The sequence below is a fragment of the Euprymna scolopes genome, chromosome 26 (genome assembly GCF_053919585.1).
Source record: "Euprymna scolopes isolate OS-2025 chromosome 26, ASM5391958v1, whole genome shotgun sequence".
Lineage (NCBI taxonomy): Eukaryota > Metazoa > Mollusca > Cephalopoda > Sepiida > Sepiolidae > Euprymna > Euprymna scolopes.
In genome coordinates, this window is record NC_136507.1 from 96,876,757 (window position 1) to 96,904,597 (window position 27,841).

The 27,841-nt window shown below is 35.9% G+C and overlaps 1 protein-coding gene across 1 annotated transcript in view; it reads left to right on the forward strand.

Moving 5' to 3' along the window:
* Positions 1 to 27,841, forward strand: part of LOC145248295 (trafficking protein particle complex subunit 10-like) — a 94,738-nt gene that overhangs the window by 28,570 nt on the left and 38,327 nt on the right. Inside the window, exons 6-13 of the mRNA XM_080110173.1 lie at positions 1,676 to 1,787; positions 3,838 to 4,085; positions 5,028 to 5,174; positions 7,507 to 7,624; positions 10,256 to 10,338; positions 15,235 to 15,326; positions 19,357 to 19,497; positions 25,662 to 25,762. Coding sequence (XP_079966299.1) covers positions 1,676 to 1,787; positions 3,838 to 4,085; positions 5,028 to 5,174; positions 7,507 to 7,624; positions 10,256 to 10,338; positions 15,235 to 15,326; positions 19,357 to 19,497; positions 25,662 to 25,762 — 1,042 coding nt within the window. The remainder of the gene's footprint in view (positions 1 to 1,675; positions 1,788 to 3,837; positions 4,086 to 5,027; positions 5,175 to 7,506; positions 7,625 to 10,255; positions 10,339 to 15,234; positions 15,327 to 19,356; positions 19,498 to 25,661; positions 25,763 to 27,841) is intronic.

Below are 27,841 nucleotides of genomic sequence, written 5' to 3' on the forward strand. Positions count from 1 at the left end.
TAAATGGACCTGAGGTAATCTCGTCAGCATCAGACAAAGCCAAACTCTTTGCCAAGAACTTTGCAACTAATTCTAACCTTTGCGACCAAGGCTGCCAACCTCCAATATTTCCTCCTGTATCAGAAAATATGCTATGTGATATACAAATATCTGTACGTGATGTTGCCAAGCTAATCAAAAACCTTGATTCCAGTAAAGCAACCGACCCTGACGGTATTCCAATTATAGTACTCAAAAGACTTCAACCAGAACTTGCGCCCATCCTTACAAAACTGTTTAAATGTTGTCTTAAGGAGAATTGCTTCCCGTCACCCTGGAAAATCTCATCAGTATGCCCCATATTTAAGAATTCAGGTGATCACTCATCTTCCTCAAAATACAGGCCAATAAGTCTCCTGTGCGTCATGAGTAAGTTGCTGGAATCTGTGTTAAATAGAGAAGTAATCAACCATCTTAGCAAAAATAACCTTCTTAGTGACACGCAATATGGTTTCCGTTCTGTTAGATCTACAGCAGATGTGCTTACAGTTATATCTCTTAGGATTAGGGAATCTCTCGACGGAGGCTACCTTTCTAGGGCAATTGCTCTTGACATATCAAAAGCCTTTGATAGAGTATGGCATAAAGGTTTACTTCACAAGATCTCCAGCTACGGTATAGCTGGAAATGTCTTCTCAATTATTAAATCATTTCTCTCTGATAGGTTCATAAGAGTAGTGGTTGATGGGCAGAAATCAGAAGCTCTTAGTATTAATGCTGGAGTCTCTCAGGGGTCCATCCTGGGCCCAACTCTCTTCCTGATCTATATTAATGATCTTCCAAATCACATCCTTACATCATTCGTAGACATCTATGCTGATGATACTACTAACTATGGTAGCACATCTAAGACCGTAAACGACTGAGTTCTCTCTGATTCTCTCTCCTCTGCAGTGATGGAACAGGGGTTGAAGCTTGACCGATAGTGTGGGACCTATTAGATTGAAGACTTTTTTTAGACCCTGTCTAAGAGTAAGAGACTTGTGTTGGATGCACCAAGAGAGAGATTTGGCAGCAATACTACATGCATTGGCAAATAGTGGCTTTTGTAAAGATATAGGATTTTCTTGGCGTGGGAAAGTCTAATAACTAAAAACAATCTTATTTAATTAAATTAGTAACACAAAATAATTTTAATTTCTGCAAAAATCTTTTTTTTACTCCAAACAAGCACAGTACCACTGTGGGGGCTACTATCAGGGACATAAGTTGCAGAGATACAATGTAGGGAGTTGAGTAGCAAGATGTCTGTTTACATTACACTTGAACTTCTGCATGTCAGTACAGTTGGGGAAGCAGGAAACCGAAAGGGAATTCCAAAGTCTAGTAGTTCTGGGGAAGAAACTATTAGAGTAGAAGGCTTTCTTACATCTAGGGATTTCTACTGTGTAGGGGTGGGATTTTGCTGATTGTTGGGTTTGTTGAGTGTATTTACGTTGAAAGAGCACAAGGGCTTGTAGTTCGTCGGAGTATCCGCCATTAAAAAATTTGTAAAACAGGCAGAGGGATGCAATATTTCATCGCTGGTACAAAGGTTGAAGCTTAGTCATTTTTTTTTTTTTTTTATGCACTGTGCACTCATGGAGGACTATGCATGCTTCACTTTTTTTTTTTTTTTTTTTTTTTCTTTTTTTAGGAGGAACTGTCTTTCATGTTTGAAATGCTTGGTATATATGACGACAGCCTTCTCCAGTATGACGAACTTGATGCCTTATTCACTCAGTTCTTGCTCAATCATGCAGCAGGAGGTGAGTATATGATATTCCGTTTTCTTTGCAGCAATTTCTTACCTTTTATAAACCTGATTCATCTATGTAATATTCTGCTTGTTCCTTCCGTAGTCCATATGTTACGCTCAAAAATGGCCAAATTTTTTAAATTTGGCTTGAAAAAGGCCAAATACAGTTTTTGAATGCCAAACTGCCTTAAAAAATGTAAAATTTTATGATTTTTCCCTTTTTTTTTTCTTTTTTTTTTATAGTATGTATTAGTACTTTTTAATTTGAGTCAGTTCTATATTTAAAATACAATTTTCATAACTAGTCTTTTGGATAGGTGTGTAGATGTCCTTGTGTCGCCTCTTGTCTTTATGGCTCTCATTAAAATAAAAAAAATTGTGGATATTTGTATTTTTTTTATTTTAAAACTTTGAATTGTCCAGCACGTGAAACTGGATATGATAATGATTTGACTCTCATGAAAACTTATTTTTTTGTTGTATTTGTGAATTGTACATAGAGGTGTTACTTCTTTTTCCCCACAAAAAGATGAGACACAAGGTTGGAAGGTGGGAAAGAGTTAAGCCAGCGTCCTTGAACGAGGAGCATTCTGGCCTATTTAAAATTGCCTGAACAGCCCCATCAGCATTCTCCAGTAAGGGTGCCTCGGCAGTAAGCAATAAACTTAAAGCCTGGGAGGATAGACCTCCTAGAACTGCACAGGACATCAGCCATTATTCAGTCAATAGGGAAAAGACCATTTCAAATATTTTCTGTTGGCTTTGTAGCCAAGGTAATTTTTTGGCTGAGATTCTAAGTTCAATCCTTGGAGATCCAGAAAAAATAACAAATGCGACAGTTTACTGAAGGGGTCCATGGTTCCGATACTTTATTGGACAGATGATAGTTACTTATAGGAACGAGTTTGGAAAGATCATTTGGATGTTCCAGCACATCTCCCTATCGTTTGAGGCAATGCTATGTTTATTATATTATCCCACAACCTATATGAATTCTCGTTTCAAACGTGATATACAGATTATTTATTTTTATTTTACTATTGATCGATTGTTTATTGAAATAAAAAAATTTATAACAAAAAATATTTATATTTGCATCAAAATACAGAAATTATTTAAAAAAATATCTTTAATGTAAGAACTAAAAAGAAAAAAAAAAAATTGTACACGATTAAACTTTTGAAATTGATGGTTGAATTTCTGCTCAGTTTTCCATTTAATATTAATCTCTAATTGTGCATCGAATGGATACCATAATATTTAGTTTGCTGCACCTTATATATATATATATATATATATATATATATATAAGACAAAACAGCTGCGCGCATTTTTGTATGTCCAGCAAAGGCTCTTTTTTGCCAGGGTTCTCAGGGAGCTGGGGGGGTACTATGTTTTAGAACTTTTTATATACTCCGTAGATTATAATATCTACGATTTGCAAAGGGACGTCATCTCTAGATTTATTTTAATCAACTTTTATAAAATTCACGATATTCCATACTCTCGCGTGTTTGTTCATGTTTTTCGTATAAAAGCGAAACTGGATCGAAAGCGAAGGCAGCTTCCTGGCCTTTCATGCCAGGGCATTCAAAAAGCAATTAGCTTTGATCAATGTGGGGGGAAACCCCTCATATCAGACAATTGCTATTCATTTGGACACTCCCTTTTTGTGGGGAGCTGGTTTTCCCCAACATCGTGGGGAAACAAATGGATGAAACAGCGAAAAGCTGAACTGACTTTCAGCCAACGCTTATTTCTGCACCTGCGTATTCATTTAGCAAGTCAACTTTTTGATTGGCATCGCTAAATTTGAATGCTTTTCACTTCCTATGGCTTTGTAGCATAGCGGTAAGATGTTACGTTTTCTTTCACTTTCTTTTCCACCTTTGAGTCTGTCACGGGTTCGAGCCTCCTTTTCCTACTAACACTTTCTTTTTCTTTTACACCTCCAAACACCCGGGCAATGCCAGGTACCCTCGCTAATAAATCACATTTTTTTCATCTTTTGATTGTATTTGTATTATAATTATGATGATTTTTATTTTCACTTTATCTAGAAACTGTCGATTGGTTGACGCCATTTGTGGAACCTTGTACGACATGGGCTGGCATCTGTCTCACGAAAGCACTAAATTGGGAGAAACGAGATCTGATTAAGCAGAATAAAGCCAGCCTGTTGGAGTTTCGCAATTATCTTTTCTCTCGGCAGTGTGCATTGTTGTCTCTTTTGAATCGGCCTTGGGAGATTGCTGAGAGAGCGGTTGCTTATCTTCACAATACGGTGCAAGAAATGAAAACACTAGAGGTAGATTAGATCTATCCTTTTTTTTTTTTACAAATGATTTACATTTTTACTCAGCAAGCCTTTGCAGTGCCATGTTAAACCTGTTTCTCTTACCTATCCTGATAAGTGTGGTACCAAATTTACATATAATCCCTTTAGTTTATTTTTTTTTTTTTTTTACATTTTTCATTGGAAGAATAAAAAATACATGCAGTAAAATTGATCTCAATATTTGTACACACAACACGCATACCAACACCTCTCACTACAACTCATACCAACACCTCTCACTACAACTATCTGATATTATATGATCTGTTTGGATTAGATCTACTGTTTACTTGCCAGAATGTAACGGTTGCTTCTGTTGACTACAGATTATTTCATGGTTTTTGCCCCTACTATAATGCTTAAATGCTGCCCTGTGCTGCAGCTGAACAGGCCAAACTTGGGACGATATACATTCTGCATAATCACACCAGTTTTTGCCCAGAGATGTACCAACAATCTCCTTTCGCATTGTGTTCTGCAGTCCTGAATGTGCTGCCTCAAAATTGTGTGAATGAACATGAATCACTGTCACATTTTTAGAGTTCTATATTGTTCAACTATCATGACGGTCCTAAGTTTTATGCATTTTCTAATTAGCTTAGTAACCTCTGCCTATTGCTTATGGTTTTATGACCATGGCTTCATAAAAAAAAAAAAAAAATTAAAAAAGACAGTTTCTTCAGCAAAATTGAAAGAAATCAGTGTACTTCGGTTACATTGTAAGGTTTCGACAATGAAATAATAAATTGCTTAACACCTTGAAACAAGCTTATGGTGCTGAAAATTTGAATAAAAAAAAAATCCTGCATTATGTTATTTAGTTTCTTAACGGATTTTAAATTTCTTGTTATAGCAATGCTTTTGCTGTACTAAAATTGATTTTAATATTTTATTTGTTTTTTTTCGTCACAGATTCAACTTCCAGAAGGTTCTCTTGCTTGTTGGGTATTCCTCAGTTGTTTAGAAGTCCTGCAGACAAGTGAGAAGCTGAATGATCCCAACCAGAGTAACGTCAATTCGCTTTATAGTGCCAGCCTTTGGGATTATGCTCGGAGAAAGGTCAGCATTCCGTGTATTTATTTCTTTTTCTTTCTTGTTCAAAAGCAATTCTTTTTAAAACCCTGATCAATATAAACAAAAAGAGTCGACCTACATTCATGATTGGGTTTGGAATTGAGTAAAATGCAAAATATAAAAGACAATCGATATTCTATTGAGTTCGATGACCGAAAAAAATGACAAAAAGTGAACGATGAAATTCAATGAAACATTCCAATTTCTGAAATGTAAATAAAAGACGGCTGAAGACAAAGAAAAAGTTGACATTGATCGAGCAGTCAGTGACGTATCTGAGTCACCCCGCACCACACCCTTATGATCAACATGACAATACCAACCACTCTGTCACATCATCGCTATCTAATCGATAATTGTAAATAGTCAAATTTATGTTGTCGGTTAGTCTGTTGTGACTAACAGTGTGTATATGTTTTTGCAAGTGTTTGACAAAGGTGAAACCAGAAATTATATAAATCTTACAAGCACATTAGACAAGCTGTTAAATGTGCCAATTATATAGGCCCGACTATATAACTTTCTTTCCTATTGTCTGGCTGAGCATATTAGCACCACAGATAACCTGACCAAAGCAGTTCTCCCCATTCCTCAAACTTTCCCAGAGAGTTGCTCAAGTTATGTAGTTTAAATAATGACCTAGCCAGATATATGTTAGTTAAGAAGTCAGTTTCTATAAACTATCCAACACATGCCAGCCTGTAAAACAGATGTTAAATTGAATATGATGATGATTGCGTCAGTCGAATGCTGAAGAATATTATGAAGGGATTTAATATGATGAATCGAATTAAGAAAATTTGATTATGGTTTAAGTATTTGGTTTACATTGGATTTAAAGACAACCATATTTTAGTCTACCGGGAAGCAGTCCCATGGTAATGCGTTTCAGAAATGGCAAGTTCTTGGAAAGAAACCCTATTCATGGAAATTCTGTTCGATATTAGGCACACAGGAAAAAAGAAAAGATCTTTGCAGTTGTGACAGCAGTATAAATTCTTCAATTCTATATATAAACATGCGGGTTGATTATAATGACTAATTAGTAACAAATTCAGATTTTTAGAGTCTGCTGAAAACTGAGATTGCAGTGTTGTCAATATATATCAGACAGTAGATGTAATTAATTATATAGTTAATCATTCTTCTAAACCTATAAAAGGATCATGGGCACTAATGTATTAACTTTCTCCATCAAATTTAAAAAAAAAAAAAAAGTGATTTTTTTTTTTTTTTTTTTTTCTTTCTTTTTTTAAAGATTTTGGTAAGTATTTTTCAAACAGTCATGTTTTATTTCTTTTTAAATTTGTATGACTTTTTTATTTACATTTTTTTCTGTCTTTTTACAGTGTTTATGACTAACAATAGATATCTCTGAAAAATACAAATGTTGTTGAAATATAATTAATTATCCTTTTCATCACAGAAAAAAAAATTGACAATAGGCACTAACAAATTAAGTTGATCTGATTATCTGATGTTATAGGCAAGATGAAACTGTGACCTCTGTTAAGTTGAACATCTTTTTTGGGGGACAAGTAATTATGCGAAATAGAAGGAATATGGATGAAGAGGGAGAAGACGGTAGCCAACCGGGTTTCGATCAAGAACAATAATAAACAATTGTTTCAGTGGTTGTATGAAGGTACATGTAAGCTAGTGTCTCTGGATTATCACTCGCCTCCTATTCTGAATAGCTTATTTGTATGGATACATATCAGTTGCCGGTTCTGATTCGTAGTTCGTTCAGCCTAAAACTCTTTTCTACATCAACAAAATGGGACCATAAATATAGACAACCCATTAAAATCTTCTCCATTTTTTTTAATTATTTATTTATTTTTTTCCAAACATTCTAAATCCTTTGGAGAAAGACAAAATTCTGCTCACTTCCTGTTCATTCTGGAAAGAAAAAAAATGGTTCTTGTTCAGAATGCTTATTATATTAAAAAGCAAAAAAATCAGTATGATATACATATTCGTGATGAAACAAAAAATATCATATACCAAAAATCACATAAATTAATCAAATCGTTTTATTTTTATAAAGAAAATAATTTTTGAGTGATTAATCGGAATTTGTAGGTATTACAACATAACTCTAGTAAATATAGATTATTGTTGAGTTATCTCCTTATTCTTTGCCTTTTTTTTATAAAATGATGGCCAAGATACTCCTGATACTCATAAAATTTTAATTTCTTATTGGTCCCCCGACAAAAGGAGGGGGGACCTGTAAATTCACCCTCGTCCGTTTGGACTTTCCTCAATAACTATGCCTTTATTTTTATTATTTCTTTTCAATTTTACTTTTCAGTTAAAAGAATTGGGTTTTTTATGCGGTCTGATGCCAGATTTTGATGCGAAACCTACTTCTGAACAACTCAATAAAGTTGTAGATCTTCTTTTTGGAATGGGAGTCAATGATGAAGATGGTAAGTCTCTATTAGTTTCTTTCATGGTTGTCTATAAAATCTATAGAAGTTCTACATTGTTTTAACATTTTATCCTCATCAATGTTAATATTTACAGGTTGTCTCAAATGTACACTTTGAAAAGTGGTACAATTATCTATAAATACAAAAGCGAAAATGTATGTATGTGTGTTTGCTTTTTCTGTGTGTCTACAAAAGGCTTCTTTCAGAGAAGCGGTCGGTCGGTTCACAAGTTTTTAAAACTTTTTATCACATATAAATTGTAATATCTCACAGTTAACAACGAAGCTCGCCTGTCTATTTAATTTGCTCGATTTCGGGAAGATAAATATTCAATATTTGTCGCTCACCACATGTGAGTCTTTTTCCTATAACATCTTGGGGGCGAGGAAAAAGGCGTTCAGCAGTAAATGAAATCCCGCAGTCAAACTTGACCTCATTAACTCATTAAAACGCGCACCTGCTAAATCCAAGTAATTAAATAAATTCAAACGTGTTTCCGTAAGCATGTCGCAGTGGGGCAATGGTTAACGTTGCACTTTTTTTTTTTTTTTTTCACAACTTTGCCACAACGGTTCCGGTTCGATCCTCATACTTCCTTTTTTTTTTTTTTTTTTTAAACCTCCCCCCCCCACACACACACACATCTCCAAACACCCGGGCAACGCCGATTACCCCTCGCTAGTCTTCTATATATATAAAAGTGAAAATATATGTATGTATGTGTGTGTGTTTGTATGTCTGCTAAAAACTTTCGACAAACACAACAAAAATTCACAAACTCGGTATCATATTGCAGCTCCATCCTTCGCTCCAAAAATATCAAAAAATTGGCCAAAAACGTTCATTTTTTTCACCCCGTAATTGACAATTTTCAACAGGGGGGGGGAGGGTCAATAAAAACAGCCCTCTCGACCGGTTCTACACGTGTCAGATGACGTCATGACCTGATTTACTTTAAATAGTTGAAAAACTGAGCAAATTTCGTGTACGTCGCGTTAGGTCAGTTGATTAGCGCGTTGGTTCATTATCTAAACGTTTTGGATTCGAATCATGGTGTGAGATGTGTTTTCTTTTTCTTTTTTTTTTTTCGATTTTTTTTTTAAATTTAAATATTGAACCAGTGTTATTTAAGCCATTTTTCACGTAACGTTCGTTTTTCTGTTTTTTTTTTTTTTTTACTTCGCTTATCCACCCCCAACCACACACCCAAAAACACCCGGGTACCCACCGAATTTTTTTAAATTTTAATATCAAAACAGGCTTATTTAACCCATTTTTCACGTGTTCGTTTTCTGTTTTCATCGTTCGTTTGCCTTACATTATTTTTTTGTGGTTTTATTTTCAATGTTTTGCTTACCCCCCCCCACCCCCACCCATCCTCCGCTTAATTAGAACGTTTTTTTTTTTTACTTCGCTTATAACAAACAAACCTGGTCATTGACGACGTTGTCGTCGTCGTAACGCTCGACGACTTCCGGGTGCGCACCTGTCAATTTGGTTCAGTAACTCATTCTGGTTGGCCGAATTTATTTTCAAATTTCGTCTCAGGGCTTCGGGTTCGATCCCTGGAACTATTTCTATGACCCAGAGACCAGGAAACAGAATTCCCAGTGGAAGCAGGCTGGCTCTCTCAGACCCAAAAAGGCCAGACAAAGCAAATCCATTCAGAAACTTTGATCCCTTTTTTTGACAGCACAGGCATGATCTACATGCACTGGGTTCCCACTGGACAGACAGTCAACAAGGAATACTATGTTGAGGTTTCAAGGGAGTTCAGGAAGAGATTCCATCGGAAGAGGCTAGCAGTCTTCAAATTGGGTCAGTGGCATTTCCACCAGGACAATACACTAGTGCACAACTTTATCCTTGTTACAGATTATTCGACCAAGATGGGTATCAAGACAGTTCCTCACCATCCCTATTGTCCAGACCTTGCTCCCTGTGACTTTTGGTTGGGAAAACCTTAGAGACTCTTGTTATGAGACAACTGAAGAGATGAAAGAGGCCATGACGAGATTCATCGACATGCTCACACAAAAGGATTTCTATGGGGCCTTCCAGAAGTTGTTGGAATGGTACAAGTGCATTGCAGCCAGAGGAGATTACTTCAAAGGAGACTAGTTTCATGTGTGTACTATCAATGAAAGTGTCCATACAAAAAAAGTCTGGAAACTTATTGAAGGCACCTCATATTAAAAAAAAAAAAAAAAAATTAAAAAACAAAAAGGATTTTTATTTATCAATTTAAAGGCAATAATTTGGTTTTGTGTTCTCGTTAAGTGGTTTCAATATAGAGGATCGAATTACTAAAACATATTATAGACTGAGCATTCCTTTCAAATCTCTGAATATTGAATTTTTTTTTTTTTATTATGTGGTAGATTAGTGTCCAATCGATAATAATCTGCTGAAAAAATTGAAAAAAGACCAGCAAAAGAGGTGTGGATTGTACACGTCAATTAAATTTGATCGACAATTCCATGGGTGGCATTCTTTGCGGATAAGGTAGCAGTTACCTTATATTTACTTCCCGCTGTTTTTATAATTCAATATTGAACATATAAAATTTTGGATTATTTTAATGAGATTAATATTTGACGTTTTATTTATTTATTTTTTTTTTTTCAGCAAGTGGCATTGGACCACCACGACCAATCGATAGACTTAGAGAAGCTTTATCATCGAAGGAGTCTTTCAAACAACATTATTTAGTATGTATTCGCTTGTTTTCTCAGTATTTTAAAACTTTATAGTCTTCAAAATAGCCACAGGTGAGATAGATCTCTTTCAAATATTGTCTCAAGAATGGCAATGATTTGCCTCGGACATCCTCGGGCAAAGGGTTCACTCTATCCTCATAAAAAAAAACGTAACAGGCGGGCACAGCTGAGATTGAACTTCCTACACAAGTTCGTAGGGTAATTCAAATCTTGTCCATAGCTAAATACATGATGCTTTGCTAGGGCTATCAAGGGTATTTTTTATCGTGACGCCATCACTATACGGGTTGCCTACCACAACTTAAGAGACCCATCTACTCTTGAGAGAAGGATGGATGATGGACTGCACCAATTTACCTAACCTGGTATTTTACCTCGCGGTAAATCTCATCCCACCAAGAAAAAGACCAGCTGACATTTATTTAAAGAAAGAAGTTTTTAAAACACAAGCAACATTTTGCTTGATTGACCAATATTCTCGTTACTATCAATAAAAATAAGACTGATTTATCTAAATTCCAACTCTTTTTAAATGGAGATGACAACAATTTTAATCATTTTATATATATACATTTATGATTTTCCACAGCCGAACCAATGTCGCAGCCCACAAGAGCCAAGAAAGCCCACAAACCGGAAGTCCAAGGCCCGAGTTTCACCCTCATTTGGGCTCATCAGTTAGACATATCCGCTCAGGATTTGAAACCTGAACCTCTTGCATGCTAGGCGAGCACTCTACCAACTGAGCAAACACGCCACACACACAGGAAAGTCTATTAACTTACACAGATAAAGTAACCCGCGGCACAGATCCGACAGTGGATAGAACCTACCTCATATCGAACAAGGGACGAGGTATCAAACCAGCTTTAACCCAAGCTGACGTCTCACCAGTAGGAATTTTATATACTCGAAAGGACGATGTCACCCCAACAAGCTAACCTTACACCTGGCTCTTGTGGGCTGCGACATTGGTTCAGCTGTGGAAAATCATTATATATATATTCTCTCACACTTTCTGAACATATATATATTAATTTTATTTATACAAACATTAATGGCTACATATGTGCATACATGTTTCTGTAATCACCCACGTTGGGGGATTACGTCTTCAGGCCAAGAATTACCGTCAAAAGTCTTTTGACGGTAATTCTTGGCCTAAAGACGTAATCCCCCAACGTGGGTGATTACAGAAACATGTATGCACATATGTAGCCATTAATGTTTGTATAAATAAAATTAATATACCTGCTCTGTTCACTCATTGAGCACTATTTTGGTAGACACATGTTGTTTCATTGGATGTACTTCTAGGAAACTAAACTCTACTGGCTATATACATATACATATATATATATATATATATATCAATCCACTGACAGTTCTGTTTCGTTTCAAGCCGGGATCAAAACCTGACTGTTGAATTGACAGTCTATGCTTCTGCACTATCAGACAGTATGTACAGAATCTAGATGTCAACAATTTTTTCGGCAGCTCGAAATAGTTTTACCTAATGAGCAATGTCTTAAGCTAGGTGGCCCATCAACAATTTCCTTCTGAGAACTACCAATGTACGGAGTAAAATATTGTCATCCATAGTATTATTTCGCTGTTTACAGCTCATAAGTGCAGTTAGACTAGCAAGTGCTTTAAATTGGGATTAAAATCTGACCATATATATATATATATATATATATATATATATATATATATATAAATAAACAAATATGCTCTGCAATCACATTGAGCTTCTTAAATTAAGAATTTGTAGATATAAAAAGTGAAATATAATTTTCAAAAAATATTTCCACAGAAATATATATGATGGTTGTATAGTTTAGTTTCCTAGATGTAGATCCACTGAAACTTGTATGATTATTAAAGAGGTCTGAATGGACGACAGAGTAGGTATATAGTATGTTTATTATACAAACATTATTGGTTACATATGTGCATACATGTTTCAGTGTAATCTCAATTCAGAGAGACGCACCTCATCATGTCGTTTCTTTTTTTTAGTCTGATGAAGTGGGTCTCTGAATTGAGATTCCACTGAAACATGTATACACAAATGTAACCAATGTTTGTATAATAAATATACTATATATATTGCTTGCATTCACCTAGAATTTAAAACTTGAAAATTATAGAAATAAAAGATAAGAGTAAAATGTACAACAAAAACTGATTACATGAGGTTCTAGCTTGTGAGTTTGACTTTTTGCACAACGCCAGAGTGTCATGGTGAGGCATATACCCTATGCTGGTTGGGTCAGCTTCCTCTGATGAAGGTAGTTCCTAGGGATTATTAAATTCATAAGTGAACAGCACTTGCCTTTCAATTCGCTTCAGCGTTTGGTAGAATTTGTTGGCCATCACAAGTTAAAAAACATCAAAAGTATTGATTGGATTGAAATTGTATCCCAATCTTAACGACATTAGTTTATGCCATTTTTTTTCAGGGATGTGCTGCTGTTCTCTCACATGCAATGACTGGTATTCTCAGATAGTCCTCCATCTGGTACTGACCAGGTTCAATGCTGCTTAACTTTGGTGATCTAACAAAAGAACCAGTGTGTAAACATGAATTATATATATATATATATGTAACCCCTACAGGGCAGCTGAGGTGCATATGCTTGTGGGTTGAGATGCAGCTGTAGCCGATACCTGTGGCGTCATCCGTGTTTTCGTCTAGTGGTCGAATTCATCTTCGTCGTCATCGGTCGCTCTCCGGTTCCGCTTTCAAATCGGCTTCCAAACGTCACCTGGGCTATTGGAGAAATATATTGCATTCACAACGGCATTTCCAATTAAAGAAAAGAAAGTCGAAAATTAATTGGTTTTTCTTAACATAGAATTGATTATTGTCTTCGACTTTACAAATAAGTTACACACTGGCCTAGTAATGCAACTTAGGGGGCTGGCAGTTTTCTTTCCTTTACCAAGTACTTCGTTATTTATCTACCGTCAGTCCACGGGAAGGGATCAGCTGCCAGAGACACGCATATTGGAAGTGTCGCAAAAAGAATCCAGAAAAAGAATCTGTCTCTCCATTTCCTCACCTTGTTTTATCAAAATCGCTAGTTGTAACCCCCCTCACCTCTCCAAGTATGCCCACAAGTGGCGGTCAACCAATCAGCGGGCGTGCCTTTGTTCGGAGGGGGGGGGGGCAATAAGGCTTGCTTGGTTGCCGAAGAGAAAGAAAAGAAAATAATAAAGCGACCCTTACAATTTATCTAAGCAAAAAGAAAAAAGATTTTCCCTTCTCATCTTCTCTTCCCCCACCTTCTCCGCCCCATCAGCGAGGAAATAAACGTTCTCATGCCAGGGATACGAAACGTCACGCCTAATTAGCCTCAACGGGTCTTCGGGTGGTCTCTACCTCCGTCACTGGACGACATCCCTATCAGCAATCTATCAACACAGTCCGTCTGTTAATTTTCGGATTTATTTTTATGACTTATTCTGGCGTTGACACGCGCTGTGATATTTCCAGCGAGGGGAGATCATTTTGATTATCCACCAAGAAACAGACGTATTCTGTTTAAAACAACATCAAACCACCATCATCATTAGAATTCAGCTGTGCAAATTCCTCTGAATTCGTGTCAATGAGACTACCCAGGTGACAAGCTGTTCCTTAATTAACTAGCAAGGTCTCTCGGCATCGCTCGGTCCCCATCGGGTCATTCATATATATATATATATATATATATATATAATTTTCAATTTGTTTTTACATAAGCAGTAATGTGTTGCTACACAATCATGAGCATATTTCAGTCCTCTAGTATTTAGTAACTAGAGGCCTCTTCAAGCAATCACGCTTATATGAAAGCAAAGTCAGTAATGAAAATCAAATCAAAATTCGTCTTACAGTAAAAAAGCTGTTAGGGAAAAGGGTTTGAGGTTTCGCTGTGTGTAAAACAAGATTAAGTGGATGTTGGGGTGAGAGAATAAGATAGGTAGGGTTAGGGTTTAAGAAGTCAGGTTGGAGGCAGCGAAATAGTGGAGAGAGATTTTATCTATGTACGTATGTGTGTGTATATATATATATATCTCTGTGGAAACATTCTTTATTCACTAAGATTTCCTTTTTATATATACCAATCCTTATTTAAGAAGCTCAATGTAATTACAGAGCATATAATGAATGAATGACAAAAGTCTATATTCCAAATTTCATGATGTTGACCATCTTACAATTTATTCCTTTAATTCAGTCGACACTTACTTGTGTCGACTGAATTAAAGGAATAAATTGTAAGATGGTCAACATCATGTAATTTGGAATATAGACTTTTTTCATTCATTTATTCATTATATATATATATATATATATATATATATATATATATAATGTTAAAATTGGTAATTAGTAAAAATCTGAGGAGACTGCTCAATACTATTGCAGAGCAAATATGTGTTTTATTTTTTATTACCGTTTTATCTGTTTGGTTATATATGTTTCGGATGTTTGACCATGTTTACTATCCAATGTAAGGTCTGACGAGGCTGTTGGATCGTAAACATGGTCCAACATCCGAAACATATGTAACCAAACAGATAAAACGGTAATAAAAAATAAAACATATATATATATTTATTTATCCAAGTATAGTTCCCTTTTTCCTTGATCAAGAGTTGTTTCTTCAACTAAACAATCTTAACGTGACTACTTTACACTTTCTTCATTGACGCATAAGGCCACCTGGCTCTGGTATAAAGACCCGTTAATCACGCTAAACAACCAAAATATATTCCAAGTGATTCAATAGGTTTTGTACACATAGTAAAATTAAACTTTGTTGTATGACCTGTAAATGTGTTGATATTCTATAAAACATTAAAAAAAAATAATTCATTATTGTTTTTCTTAAGGAATTGTCGGAACTAGCAATGGGCACATTCAAACATATAGGACGTTTGCGTTCAGCTCGTATTATTGGGCATGATTTGGCAGAGTTTTATATGTAAGTATTTTCGTCGTCTTCTGTATCGTCTTTATATAAAAAGGAGCCTGTTTTTCCTTGATATTTTTTTGTGATTAATAATCACAAAACAAGCTATATACTAAAATGTGTTTTATCACTCATTTAAGATAAATATTGTTTAAAAAAAAAAAAAAAAAAGAAATGAAAATTGTATTTCCAATTGATTATTTCATTTTTGATTAGTCATAAATAGAAAAAGGTGGGGGAAGCTTTTACCCTCACACTCAGAAATTCTAACACTGTTACTCATAACACCAACAAATTTAATAACAATTTTTGCTATTCAGTAGCAACTGTAAAAAGAAGGAAAGGTAAAAATAAAGTCTCTCCTTGGTTTATGCGTCATCTTTTTTTTTTTTTTTTTTTTTTTTCGCCTCAAACAAGACATATCGCTATTTGGAAAATAAGGGACTACTATTTGGGATCGTGTCTAACAGGGGACTGTGGGAACTTGAGCAGAAAGATGTCTATTAATATTACATTTAAACTTTAGCAGGGAAGTTGGAAACAGGGAAAAGGGGGAAACTATTAGAAGGCTTTCTGGCATCTAAGGACGTCATCAGTAAAGAGATGGGATTTTGCTGCTAGTTAGGTTAGTCGGGAGGATGTATATCAAAAGAGGCACAAGTGCTATGTGTTTATCAGAGCATATTGCATTAAAGTACTTGTAAAACAAGGGATGCAACATTATGGCGATATTATAAGACCTATTAGATTTGAAACTTTTCTTTTTTTTATTTATTTTTGGACCCTGTCTATGAGTGAAAGACTAGCAGTAGATACGTCAGCCCAGATGTGGCAACAATACTCCATGCATAGGTGACTTGTGGCTTTGTAAAAGTAAATTGTCAGGTTGGTTCAATCGGTTAGCATGTTGTACTTACAGAGGATGAAAGTTCAACTCTCACCTGGTGCATAAGTATTTGTACTCTGATTTTATCCCCAACCATTCCAAATTACAAAATTAATCAGATTTAATTTTACTTTGTTTTTTGTTTTTTTTTTCTGTAATCTACATAATTAATAGAAATTAGAATCCCAGGTGATGCCGGGTAGCCCTGATAGTTTACTACATGGTACTTACTCAATACTTGTAAAATAATATCAATAGTTATTTCAGTTTTAGATAATTTTTTTTTATAAAGTCTTAAGCTTTACAAAGTGCTTTATTATCCCCTGCACTGTTCGCAGGGGCTGTAGAAAATGCTGACTGCCTCCCTGCAGAGAGTAAAAGCCTCTCAATGGAACCACCCGTTGGCCATGGATGGCAACCCATAATGCCTTAGGATGGAAACCTGGTGGCTGAAGGATTCGGAGGTCAAGGTTAAGAACCTCCTATTCCCAATACATCACTTAGGCCCTTACTTGGGCTAGACAGGCGGTTAGAGAGACCCGATCTGATTACTTGGCATGTCATGACAAGCCCTAATATCAGTAATCTCTCCCTCCCCTCAAGTAAAAAGAAATATAATAATGCAGCACTTCACTTCGAAAACAAAAAACAAAGCATATCATACTGATATTAGAAGGTGATGGCAAGGGTCAATCAGATAGCAGTCCTGGATATGACCTTAAACTATATCCAATGGTGAGGCCCCAGTTTGCGGACTTTGGGGAGTGTGGAGCCACCCTTTAATTGCCATTGCTCCCAGGTTCACTCTGACCCGAAGTGGTAGTACCTGTTAGGGTCCCAACTATTGGTTAAATAGAAACCGACTTGAAAAAAAAATATATATTAAAAAAATTTTCTTCAAAATCACTGGATTCGACATTAAATAACCTGAAAAGGGTTGATATGCCGTAAAACAAAACCAACCAACCAATCAGATAGCTAACTCAAATGCTACTGACAAAAAACCTCCCTATTAAACCAAAGTCAAAAAAAATAGGAAACTGTCGCATGCACCTGCACTCAATGTTTGAGTATATTATCTTTATATCACTGGGAGGGTTGGGCGAATGGGTGCTCAACTATCTCCCAATATAGGGTTCCAAGGAGGGTGGGGAGCAAGGATGATGAAAGAAAAAAATACTTCATATGGCTTCCAAAAAAAATCAAAATACTCCATCCAGATTCAAACACAGAAAAGGATGCAGATGAAAATAGAATCTTCCCTGAGTATATAATCTTAGAATCACAAGATAATACACAAATAACCAAAATGTCCCCTAATTGAAAATATAAACAAAAACCTAAGCACAACCCAAATAAAAAATAAAAAACAGAATCTTACTTGTCCAAGTACCTTCAAAAAACAGTCCTAAAAAATTCTAATATGGACAAAGTTCCATGATATATCAAAACCTATCCTCACAAAACTCTCAACATCTCAAAAGAAACCATTAAATTTCTAGAAGAAATAAAAACAAACCTAAAGAAACAAAACGTTATAGATAATAAAAGAATTACAATAAACAGAAACACATACATATTAACCTTCAATACTCCCACGCCACCAACTGAAATCAAAATTGGGTATAGTAACATTAAAGTAGAAACATATATCCCTAGACCACGTCACTGCTTAAACTGCCAAAACTTCAGCCACTACAAAGAATACTGCACCAGGAAAACAATATGCTCAAAATGTGGCAACAATGAAAACTAGAAAACAGAATTCCAAGGAAACACAAAATGTACAAACTATGGTGAGAACCATCCAGCCTACTCACCTTCTGCCAAAACTGGATCAAAGAAAAAAGAATAAATGAATTAAGATATACAAAAAACATAAGCTTTGCCGAAGCCAGAAAGATTATGGAATCAGCCTCCATGACAGAACCAGTTAGATTGTATGCAGGTGCAACCAAAAACTGACTAAAAATAATAGAAAATAAATAACTTAAGGGAATTACAACCTTAATAAAGACACTCCAAGAACTAGTGGAGGCATTGAGGGCCACCTTGTGGCAACTACTGTCAACTCAAGCTGTACTTGAAAATAACAAAGAGCTGAAAGTAAAATCCCATCAGACCTCAAAATGCGAACACTACTTTCAAATAAAAATACCCACATAAACTAACAATATCCCAAAACCTAATGAACAAACACCTAATACACCCCGGAAAGGAAAAAAATCAAATCTCTCACCAATCAAACAGAAAATAAATCAAAAATCCAAAAGAGACAGATCCTGCTGCACGTGAAAAACAAGAACCATAGACCAGAATAAATTCAAAACCTTGGAAACAATGGAAATAAATGATAGAATCTCTGACCACCCTAATGGTCACACATAATTAAATTTTCACATGATGCAAACGTAACCTCTAATTCATGGCTCCTACATATGTCCTCCTTTTTGATTTATACTTTCCATATAAACATAAACGACATAAACGTTTGACACACTTATATCTACAAAAAAAATTAAAAAATAATATCTCCCAAATCAAAACTGACTTCTTGGCACTAAATAATCAAAAATGATTGATTTGCTGTAAAACAAAACAAACAAAAATAATTATACCAGAATAATGTTTGATAATATTTCTAGTGATAGAATGATTTCCATATTTTTCATGATTCCAATACAATTTCTGATTCCGATTCTGATTCTTTTTAAATCTCTTGGTACTGAGCTATGTTATTTTGTTAATTTTGGGATTAACGTAAAAACCTGTCATCTGAGCACATTTCGAATATAATCGTATTGATTTTAATATCAAGGTGTGCTTATCATTGAATGGTGATAAAAGAAAGACTGTTGGATATTTATGACTGAAACTTGGTGGATAAGTCAGGCATAGACTGAAGTTTATTTCAACCAAATATGTTTGAATTGCAGTAAAGATTATGAATTTTTATTAATGATTCCATGGGTAAGGCCACTTCATAATAGTAGTATTGATTTTTTTTTTCCTACCTATAGCACACCCCAAATGCCAAGGGTGGTTTATGCCAAATTTTTTGAGTAGATTTGGAGTCTCTAAATGACCAACAGATAAGAAATACTTACTTATATTATAGATGACATATTAAAATCTACACTTGTTTTTTATTAACAGGAAACTTGAAGAGCCGCTAAAAGCCGAAGGATTTCTTTTGGATGCTATGAAGATGTATAAGCAAGAAGGTTGGGATATTCTGGCTGATGGTGTTCGAGTGCTTGTCGCTCAGTGTCAGAAGAAATTGGATAATAATCTAAAGTATCCTTTTTATTTTTTATACACATTTTTTTAATTTTATTTGGATTTTTTGTTTGTTTTTTTTATTTGTTTTTTGTTTGTTTTTTTGTTTTGTTTTTTTGTTTTGTTTTTTGTTTGTTTTTTTATTTGTTTTTTTATTTGTTTTTTGTTTGATTTTTTTATTTGTTTTTTGTTTGATTTTTTTATTTGTTTTTTGTTTGATTTTTTTATTTGTTTTTTTATTTGATTTTTTTATTTGTTTTTTTTATTTGTTTTTTATTTGTTTTTTTATTTGTTTTTGTTTTTTAACAAAATAGGTGCTATCGTTTAAATATATATATATATATATATATATTTTTTTTTTTTTTTTTACATTTTCACCCCAAACAAGGCACATTGCCACTTTGGTGTAGGGGGTTACTGTCAGGGGCAGCAACTACTGAGGCACAATGTTGGCATTTGGGCAGCAAGATGTCGGTTCATGTTACACTTGAACTTCTGCATGTCAGTACAGTTGGGGAAGCAGGGACCTGGAATGGAATTCCAGAGTCTAGCGGTTCTGGGGAAGAAACTACTGGAGTAGAAAGATCTTTTACATCTAGGGATCTCTACTGTGTGGGGGTGGGATTTAGCTGCCTGTCGGGTTTGTCGAGGGTGTCTACGTCGTGGGGGCACAAGTGTCTGCAGTTCGTCAGAGCATTTACCATTAAAATACTTGTAGAACAGGCAGAGGGATGCAACGTTTCGTCGATGGGACAGAGGTTGAAGCTTAGATGCCAGTTCAGGGCCTATCAGATTGGCGACTCTCTTTTGAACCTTGTCTAGAAGTGAGAAACTAGCAGCAGATGCACCAGCCCAAATGTGACAGCAATACTCCATACATGGGCGAATGGTGGCCTTATAGAGGTACAGGATACTTTCGGGTGTCAGTAGTTTTCTAGCATGATAGAGAGAGCCAACCTTCTTCGCAGCAGCCCTGGCAATGTTTTCAATGTAATTGTTCCAACTCATGTTTCCTGTGAACGTTAGGCCAAGCAGTTTGAAAGATGTACTCTCAGATAGGGAATCACTGGCCATTGCTATTGGTGGCAGAGAGTTTCTTGTAATTATTGAAGGAAATCAGTTTAGTCTTGGCAGCATTGAAAGTGACCATCCATTTTTGTCCCCATTCCACTACAGATTGGAGGTCATCCTCTAGTGTTTTTGCCATTTCTTTAGTTATGTGTTCATTTGTTTTCCTGTCATGCCTGTTATAGAGTGTGGTGTCATCAGCATATATACCCATCTCAGAGGCAGTTTTGTCGGGGAGGTCATTAACAAATATTAGGAACAATAGAGGTCCAAGGATAGATCCCTGAGGCACTCCCGCATTTATATCATATTGTTTAGATGTACGACCATCGAGGACAACCTGGATTTTTCTCTTATCTAAGAAGGATTTAATTATGTTAAGTATTCTACCAGTGATACCGTATGATTTAATTTTCCTGAGGAGACCCTCATGCCATACCCTGTCAAAAGCCTTAGATATGTCTAGAGCTACCGCTCTGCCCTCCCCCGCTTTGTCCAGTGAATGGTATACGAGGGTAAATCAAAAAGTTTTAAGACAAGTGATATAAATTCAATCTAAATGAAAATAGAGCAACAAAACAAGGTTTAATTGCACAACTGATTACTTATCAACAAATTTGACAAGTTACAGCATTCTAAATCTTTTATTCTTTTTTTTTCAGATAATATTTTATAATATTAACTTTTTGACAGTCCAAAATGAGCCAATTTGAAGTTCGTGCAAACATTAAATTTCTAACAAGACTGGAATGGAAACCGACGGAAATCATTAAAGCTCTACAAAATGTTTATGGAGACTCGTCACCTTCTAGAGCTGTTGTTTATCGTTGGATCAGACGATTCAAAGATGGTAGGAATGATCTCCAAGATGACCAAAGAGAAGGTCGGCCTTCAACATCAAAAAATGCTCAAAACATCGAGCTTGTCAGGAATCTTGTTGAAGAAGATCGGAGAATAACAGTGAATGAGATTGCTAAGGAGCTTGACATTTCATTTGGGTCAACCTTTTCAATTCTGAAAGATCTTGGTCTGAGTAAGCTTTCTGCTCGTTGGGTGCCTAAAGCGTTGCAGCAGAATCAGTTGAATCTGAGATCAGATCTTTCATTGGCCCTTCTGACTAGAATTGAAGCAAATGAAGCAAACTTTTTTGAACGGGTCATAACCGGTGATGAAACATGGATTTACCTGTACGATCCTGAAAGCAAAGTTCAGTCTAAACAATGGTTACCAAGAGGATCAGCAGGCCTTATCAAGTTCAAAGCAGAAAGGTCAGCTCAAAAAATAATGGCAACTGTTTTTTGGGATAAAGATGGAATCGTTTTATTAGATTTTCTTGAAGGACAGAAAACTATCACCACAAGCTATTACGAAGGAGTTTTGAGAAAGCTGAAGACTTCATTGGCTAAGAAACGACGAGGAAAGCTCCATCGTCAAATTCTGTTCCATCATGACAACGCTCCAGCACACACGGCCAAGACTGTAAGAACAATTTTACGCGAGTTTCGCTGGGAAATCCTTTCACACCCTCCCTATAGTCCTGATTTAGCGCCTAGTGATTTCTTCCTATTTCCAAAACTGAAGGAACATTTGAAAGGAATAAGATTTCAATCCATAAATGAAGCAAAGAAAGAGATTGTGACCTGGTTCACTAGACAAGTTCCAGAATTTTATGAAGAAGGAATTTATCGATGGAAACATCGCTTACAGAAGTGTATTGAGTTAGGCGGATCGTATGTAGAAAAATAAAGTTTTCAACTTCCATAAATAAAGTTTTTCTTCAATTTGTCTCAGAACTTTTTGATTTACCCTCGTATATGTTCAGAGATTACAGTGAGGATGTCTGCTGTGGAACGGGCTTGTTTAAATCCATATTGTTTGTCAGTCAGAAGTTTAGCATCTGTAAAGTGACGGACTAGAGCATGGTTAATTATGGTCTCAAATATTTTGGCGAAAAGTGGGAGGAGGCTAATGGGGCGATAATTTGATGGGTCAGTTCTTTCGCCAGAATTCTTGAATATTGGTACCACAGAAGCAGTTTTCCAACAGCCCGGAAAGCATGATTCATTAAGGCATTTGTTGTAGAGTTTGGAGAGAACTGGAGCTACTTCGGCTGAGCACTTTTTTAATAGCACAGCTGGGATGAGATCAGGTCCACATGCTTTTGAAGTGTCAAGGTTTTTTATGATAGCATGCAATTGAGCAGGGGTGATTTTTAGATCGTCTAGCGTGGCATCTGTCCGCAAAGGAAAGTCAGTCAGGGGGTGGTTGGAAGGGTCCAGTGTGGAGTTTGAGGCAAACTGGCTGGCAAGCATATTATCCTTATTGGTTGCTGAGCAAACAACCTCGTGATTGTTGGTTAGTGGGGGAATTGTTGATTGCCCATTATTTACTGCACTGTTGTTGATTTTCCAGAAGTCACGAGTTCCTAATTTTTGTGCTTCGATGCATTTTTTAGTGGTTTCAGTAAATTCTCTCTTAGCTGTCGCTATTTCTTTCTTAACGTTACTTCTAGCTTCTATATACTTCTGTCTGTTTGAACTGGACTTATGTCGGTTAAATCTGCGGTATGCATGCTGCCTTTGAGCAATGGCAGTTGCGCAAGTCGAAGTAAACCATTGGGGAGAGTGGGGCTTGCTATAAAATTTCCACATATTTATATTATATTTGATATTTGTTTTCTTCAAACACACAGAAAATTTATTTACATATTTAATAACATTGTCATCCTCCATGACGATGTAGTCACAGCTGTTTAGCTCTTTTCTTATAATCAGTATAGCTTTTTGGCCCTCATGCTCCAAAAGGTTGCCAGGACTTGCTCTAAATCTTTCATATGTGACTTTCAAACGCCATACTCTGGTAAACCGTCTCGGCTAGCAGACTAAACCTCATGGAAATACCTGCTGCTGTGTAAGTTTTGTTTGTGGAACAGCAAAAGTTAGGCCGACCACTTACAATTGTAGTTGATGACAGAAATGTATGTAGCGTTTTGGGATTAATGGCTTCTAGTCTCTTGCATTTGTGGAGATTCTAGAGCAAGTGCAAGCATTTCTTTTTTTTTTTTTAGGAGGGTCAAAAATGAATGGTAACATTCGACACTGCCAAGGCTAAGCTCGTTTCCTTTGATAATTACAAAAAACCTTCTCAACCACCAATGGCTTTGTTCAAACTCGTCAGCTTAACGTTCACAGGGAACATGAGTTGGAACAGATACATCGAGAGCATTGCCAAGGCTACTGCGAAGAAGGTCGGCTCTATCTACCGTGCTAGAAAGTTACTTACGCCTGAAAGTATCCTGTACCTCTACAAGGTCACCATTCGTCCATGTATGGAGTATTGTTGTCACGTTTGGGCTGGTGCATCTGCTACTAGTCTTTCACTCCTGGACAGGGTTTCAAAGAGAGTTGCCAACCTGATAGGTCCCGAACTGTCATTTAAGCTTCAACCTCTGTCCTATCGACGAAATGTTGCATTCCTCTACCTGTTCTACAAATACTTTAATGGTGAATGCTCTGACGAACTACAAGCCCTTGTACCCTCTCAACGTAAATAACCCCCCAACAAACCTGACAAGCAGCAAAGTCCCACCCCTACACAGTAGAGATCTCTAGATGTAAGAAAGTCTTCTACTCTAATAATTTCTTTCCCAGAACTGCTAGACTTTGGAATTCCCTTCCAGGTTCCTGCTTTTCTAACTGTCTGCTCAACTTCTTACATAGCATCCCTGCAGCTTATGTCTCTGATCAAAATAGCAATATCACCTGTTTGGGGTGAAAATGTAAAAAAAAAAAATTAAAATCCAAGGATTGCCTGCATCAGCAATCGATGGCTTCTAGTTGCCCGGCCCTCTGTTGGTGGATAATCTGAAGCAAGAATAGGTATATCACATGTGACTGAATTAACAACAATGGCCTACGAATACATTTCGTATTAGATATTTACTTCCTTCCCACCTCAAGGAAGTGAGGAGAATAAAATCATCACCCTTAAAGAAGAAGCATTCTAGCCTAGCAAAAATTGTTTGGGCAGCCCCATCAGTATTCCCCAGTCAGGGCACCTCAGGCAGTAAGCAATGAATTTACTGCTCCTGAAACCGGGAAGTAAGGCCTTGTGGGGTAGATCTCGTAGATACTACCCAGAACAAACCTCAGTCTAACAGGTAAAAGGGCACAAAAATGGCCCAGAACCTCTCCGGTTGATTTCCGAGAACAAATCCTTGACTGGTATTGCTACCCAAAGCTTGTTTTGCAACCAAATTAGCAAGGAGACCACCCTCAGATTAGAAAGTATGTAATTATATAATCTCACAACAATTCCAATGATTCACTCGACAGAAGGAACGTTGTTATTCTCAATACTCTGATTTGCAGTTCTGCACCTGACACGTCTTTGCTTGCCGCACACACACTGGTAGACATGACCAGAGGACAACGGATGCTGGATTTTCATCAGATTTCTGACACTACCGCATTGCCACTGGCTCTATCTTGTTCGAATTTAGGTTGAGACCTGTTCGTTTATAATGAGAGGTGACCGACTGTATTCTATGTAATATGATATTGTCTAAAAACTCAAAATCAGCCTCCAGTTTTTTATTTTAAATGTTAATGCAACTAAAAACAAACTACTGTGAAAACTGAAGATGTTTTTTTTTTCATCAAAGTGTATTGCCACTTGGTGATAAGGGCTACGATTTGGGATCATGTCTAACAGGGACTGTGGGGATTTGAGCAACAAGATGTCTGTTCACATTATATTTAAATTTCTGCAGATTAGTACAGTTAGAGAAGAAGGAAATGGAAGTAATTCCAAAGTCTAGTAGTTCGAAGGAAGAAACTACTAGGCAGCAGGTATTTCCATGAGGTTTAGAAGGCTTTCCGGCATAAAGGAACCCGATCAGTAAAGGGGTGGAATTTTGCTAAAGTCAGCTTCCTTTTTTTTTTTCTTTTGTTATTAAAAAGGCTCAATTTCTCTTTCTCTCCCCGATTAAGAAATTCATTTGAATTTCCTGTTTTTGCCATGGGTCATTAGCATCAATTATATATTGTCTCGGACATTTGTTTGTGTCTCCATCTTTTTTTCTTTTGTTATTTACTTGACCGAATCTACTGCAGGTACATAAGAACATGTTGTAATGTTGCGTGCAGCAGTTACTTGACAATCGCAGAGCGGCGCCATTACCTGGAGGAACTCTATCGACTGACCAGCAATTCAGGTAAATCATCTTTGTTCTAATAAAAGACATCTACTAGTAGCTGGACATGGCAATTGTGATATAATACAGGCTGTTCCAGAAGTCTTGGACAAATTTCAAGACTTTATATCTACTGAACTATACATGTTAAATGAAAGTGACACGTTTTGCAAACTAAATTTATCAAGTTCAACTTTAATATTAATGATTAGCATAATAATATATCGGCATGTTTTTCATATCCTTAATCTGGTGCTACCAGATCAGGCTGTCTGAAGATATTGGCTTCCTGAGACGAAATACACTTAACATTGATGCTTTTTTTTTTCTACTTCCTTTTGCAAAACTTAATTATGTTCTGCAAAACCAAAAACAAAAACAACAATCCACCTTCCCCCCCCTTTTCCTTCTTCCCATTCCCCCTTTCTCTTTCTATCTCCTCCACTTCCTGACTGGTTTCCTAACTTAAAATGTACCAAACATTAATGCTGTAACCCTTTTCCCCTCTCCCATTGCAAAACTCCTTAATGTTCTGCAGGACAGGGAACACAAACGATAAAATCCACTATAAAACATCCAAACCAAACACTACAAACTAAGGATTGAAGATAGAAAGAGCTTGAAGAATAAAAACCTTCTACAAAATAGCTGGATACAATATGAATACTATTTCCAAAATAACTGGATGCAACATGAATACTATTTCCAAAATAACTGGATGCAACATGAATACTATTTCCAAAATAACTGGATGCAACATGAATACTATTTCCAAAATAACTGGATGCAACATGAATACTATTTCCAAAATAACTGGATGCAACATGAATACTATTTCCAAAATAACTGGATGCAACATGAATACTATTTCCAAAATAACTGGATGAAACATGAATACTATTTCCAAAATAACTGGATGCAACATGAATACTATTTCCAAAATAACTGGATGCAACATGAATACTATTTCCAAAATAACTGAATGCAACATGAATACTATTTCCAAAATAACTGAATGCAACATGAATACTATTTCCAAAATAACTGGATGCAACATGAATACTATTTCCAAAATAACTGGATGCAACATGAATACTATTTCCAAAATAACTGGATGAAACATGAATACTATTTCCAAAATAACTGAATGCAACATGAATACTATTTCCAAAATAACTGAATGCAACATGAATACTATTTCCAAAATAACTGGATGCAACATGAATACTATTTCCAAAATAACTGGATGCAACATGAATACTATTTCCAAAATAACTGAATGCAACATGAATACTATTTCCAAAATAACTGGATGCAACATGAATACTATTTCCAAAATAACTGGATGCAACATGAATACTATTTCCAAAATAACTGGATGCAACATGAATACTATTTCCAAAATAACTGGATGCAACATGAATACTATTTCCAAAATAACTGGATGCAACATGAATACTATTTCCAAAATAACTGGATGCAACATTAATACTATTTCCAAAATAACTGGATGCAACATGAATACTATTTCCAAAATAACTGGATGCAACATGAATACTATTTCCAAAATAACTGGATGCAACATGAATACTATTTCCAAAATAACTGGATGCAACATGAATACTATTTCCAAAATAACTGGATGCAACATGAATACTATTTCCAAAATAACTGGATGAAACATGAATACTATTTCCAAAATAACTGGATGCAACATGAATACTATTTCCAAAATAACTGGATGCAACATGAATACTATTTCCAAAATAACTGAATGCAACATGAATACTATTTCCAAAATAACTGAATGCAACATGAATACTATTTCCAAAATAACTGAATGCAACATGAATACTATTTCCAAAATAACTGGATGCAACATGAATACTATTTCCAAAATAACTGGATGCAACATGAATACTATTTCCAAAATAACTGGATGCAACATGAATACTATTTCCAAAATAACTGGATGAAACATGAATACTATTTCCAAAATAACTGGATGCAACATGAATACTATTTCCAAAATAACTGGATGCAACATGAATACTATTTCCAAAATAACTGGATGCAACATGAATACTATTTCCAAAATAA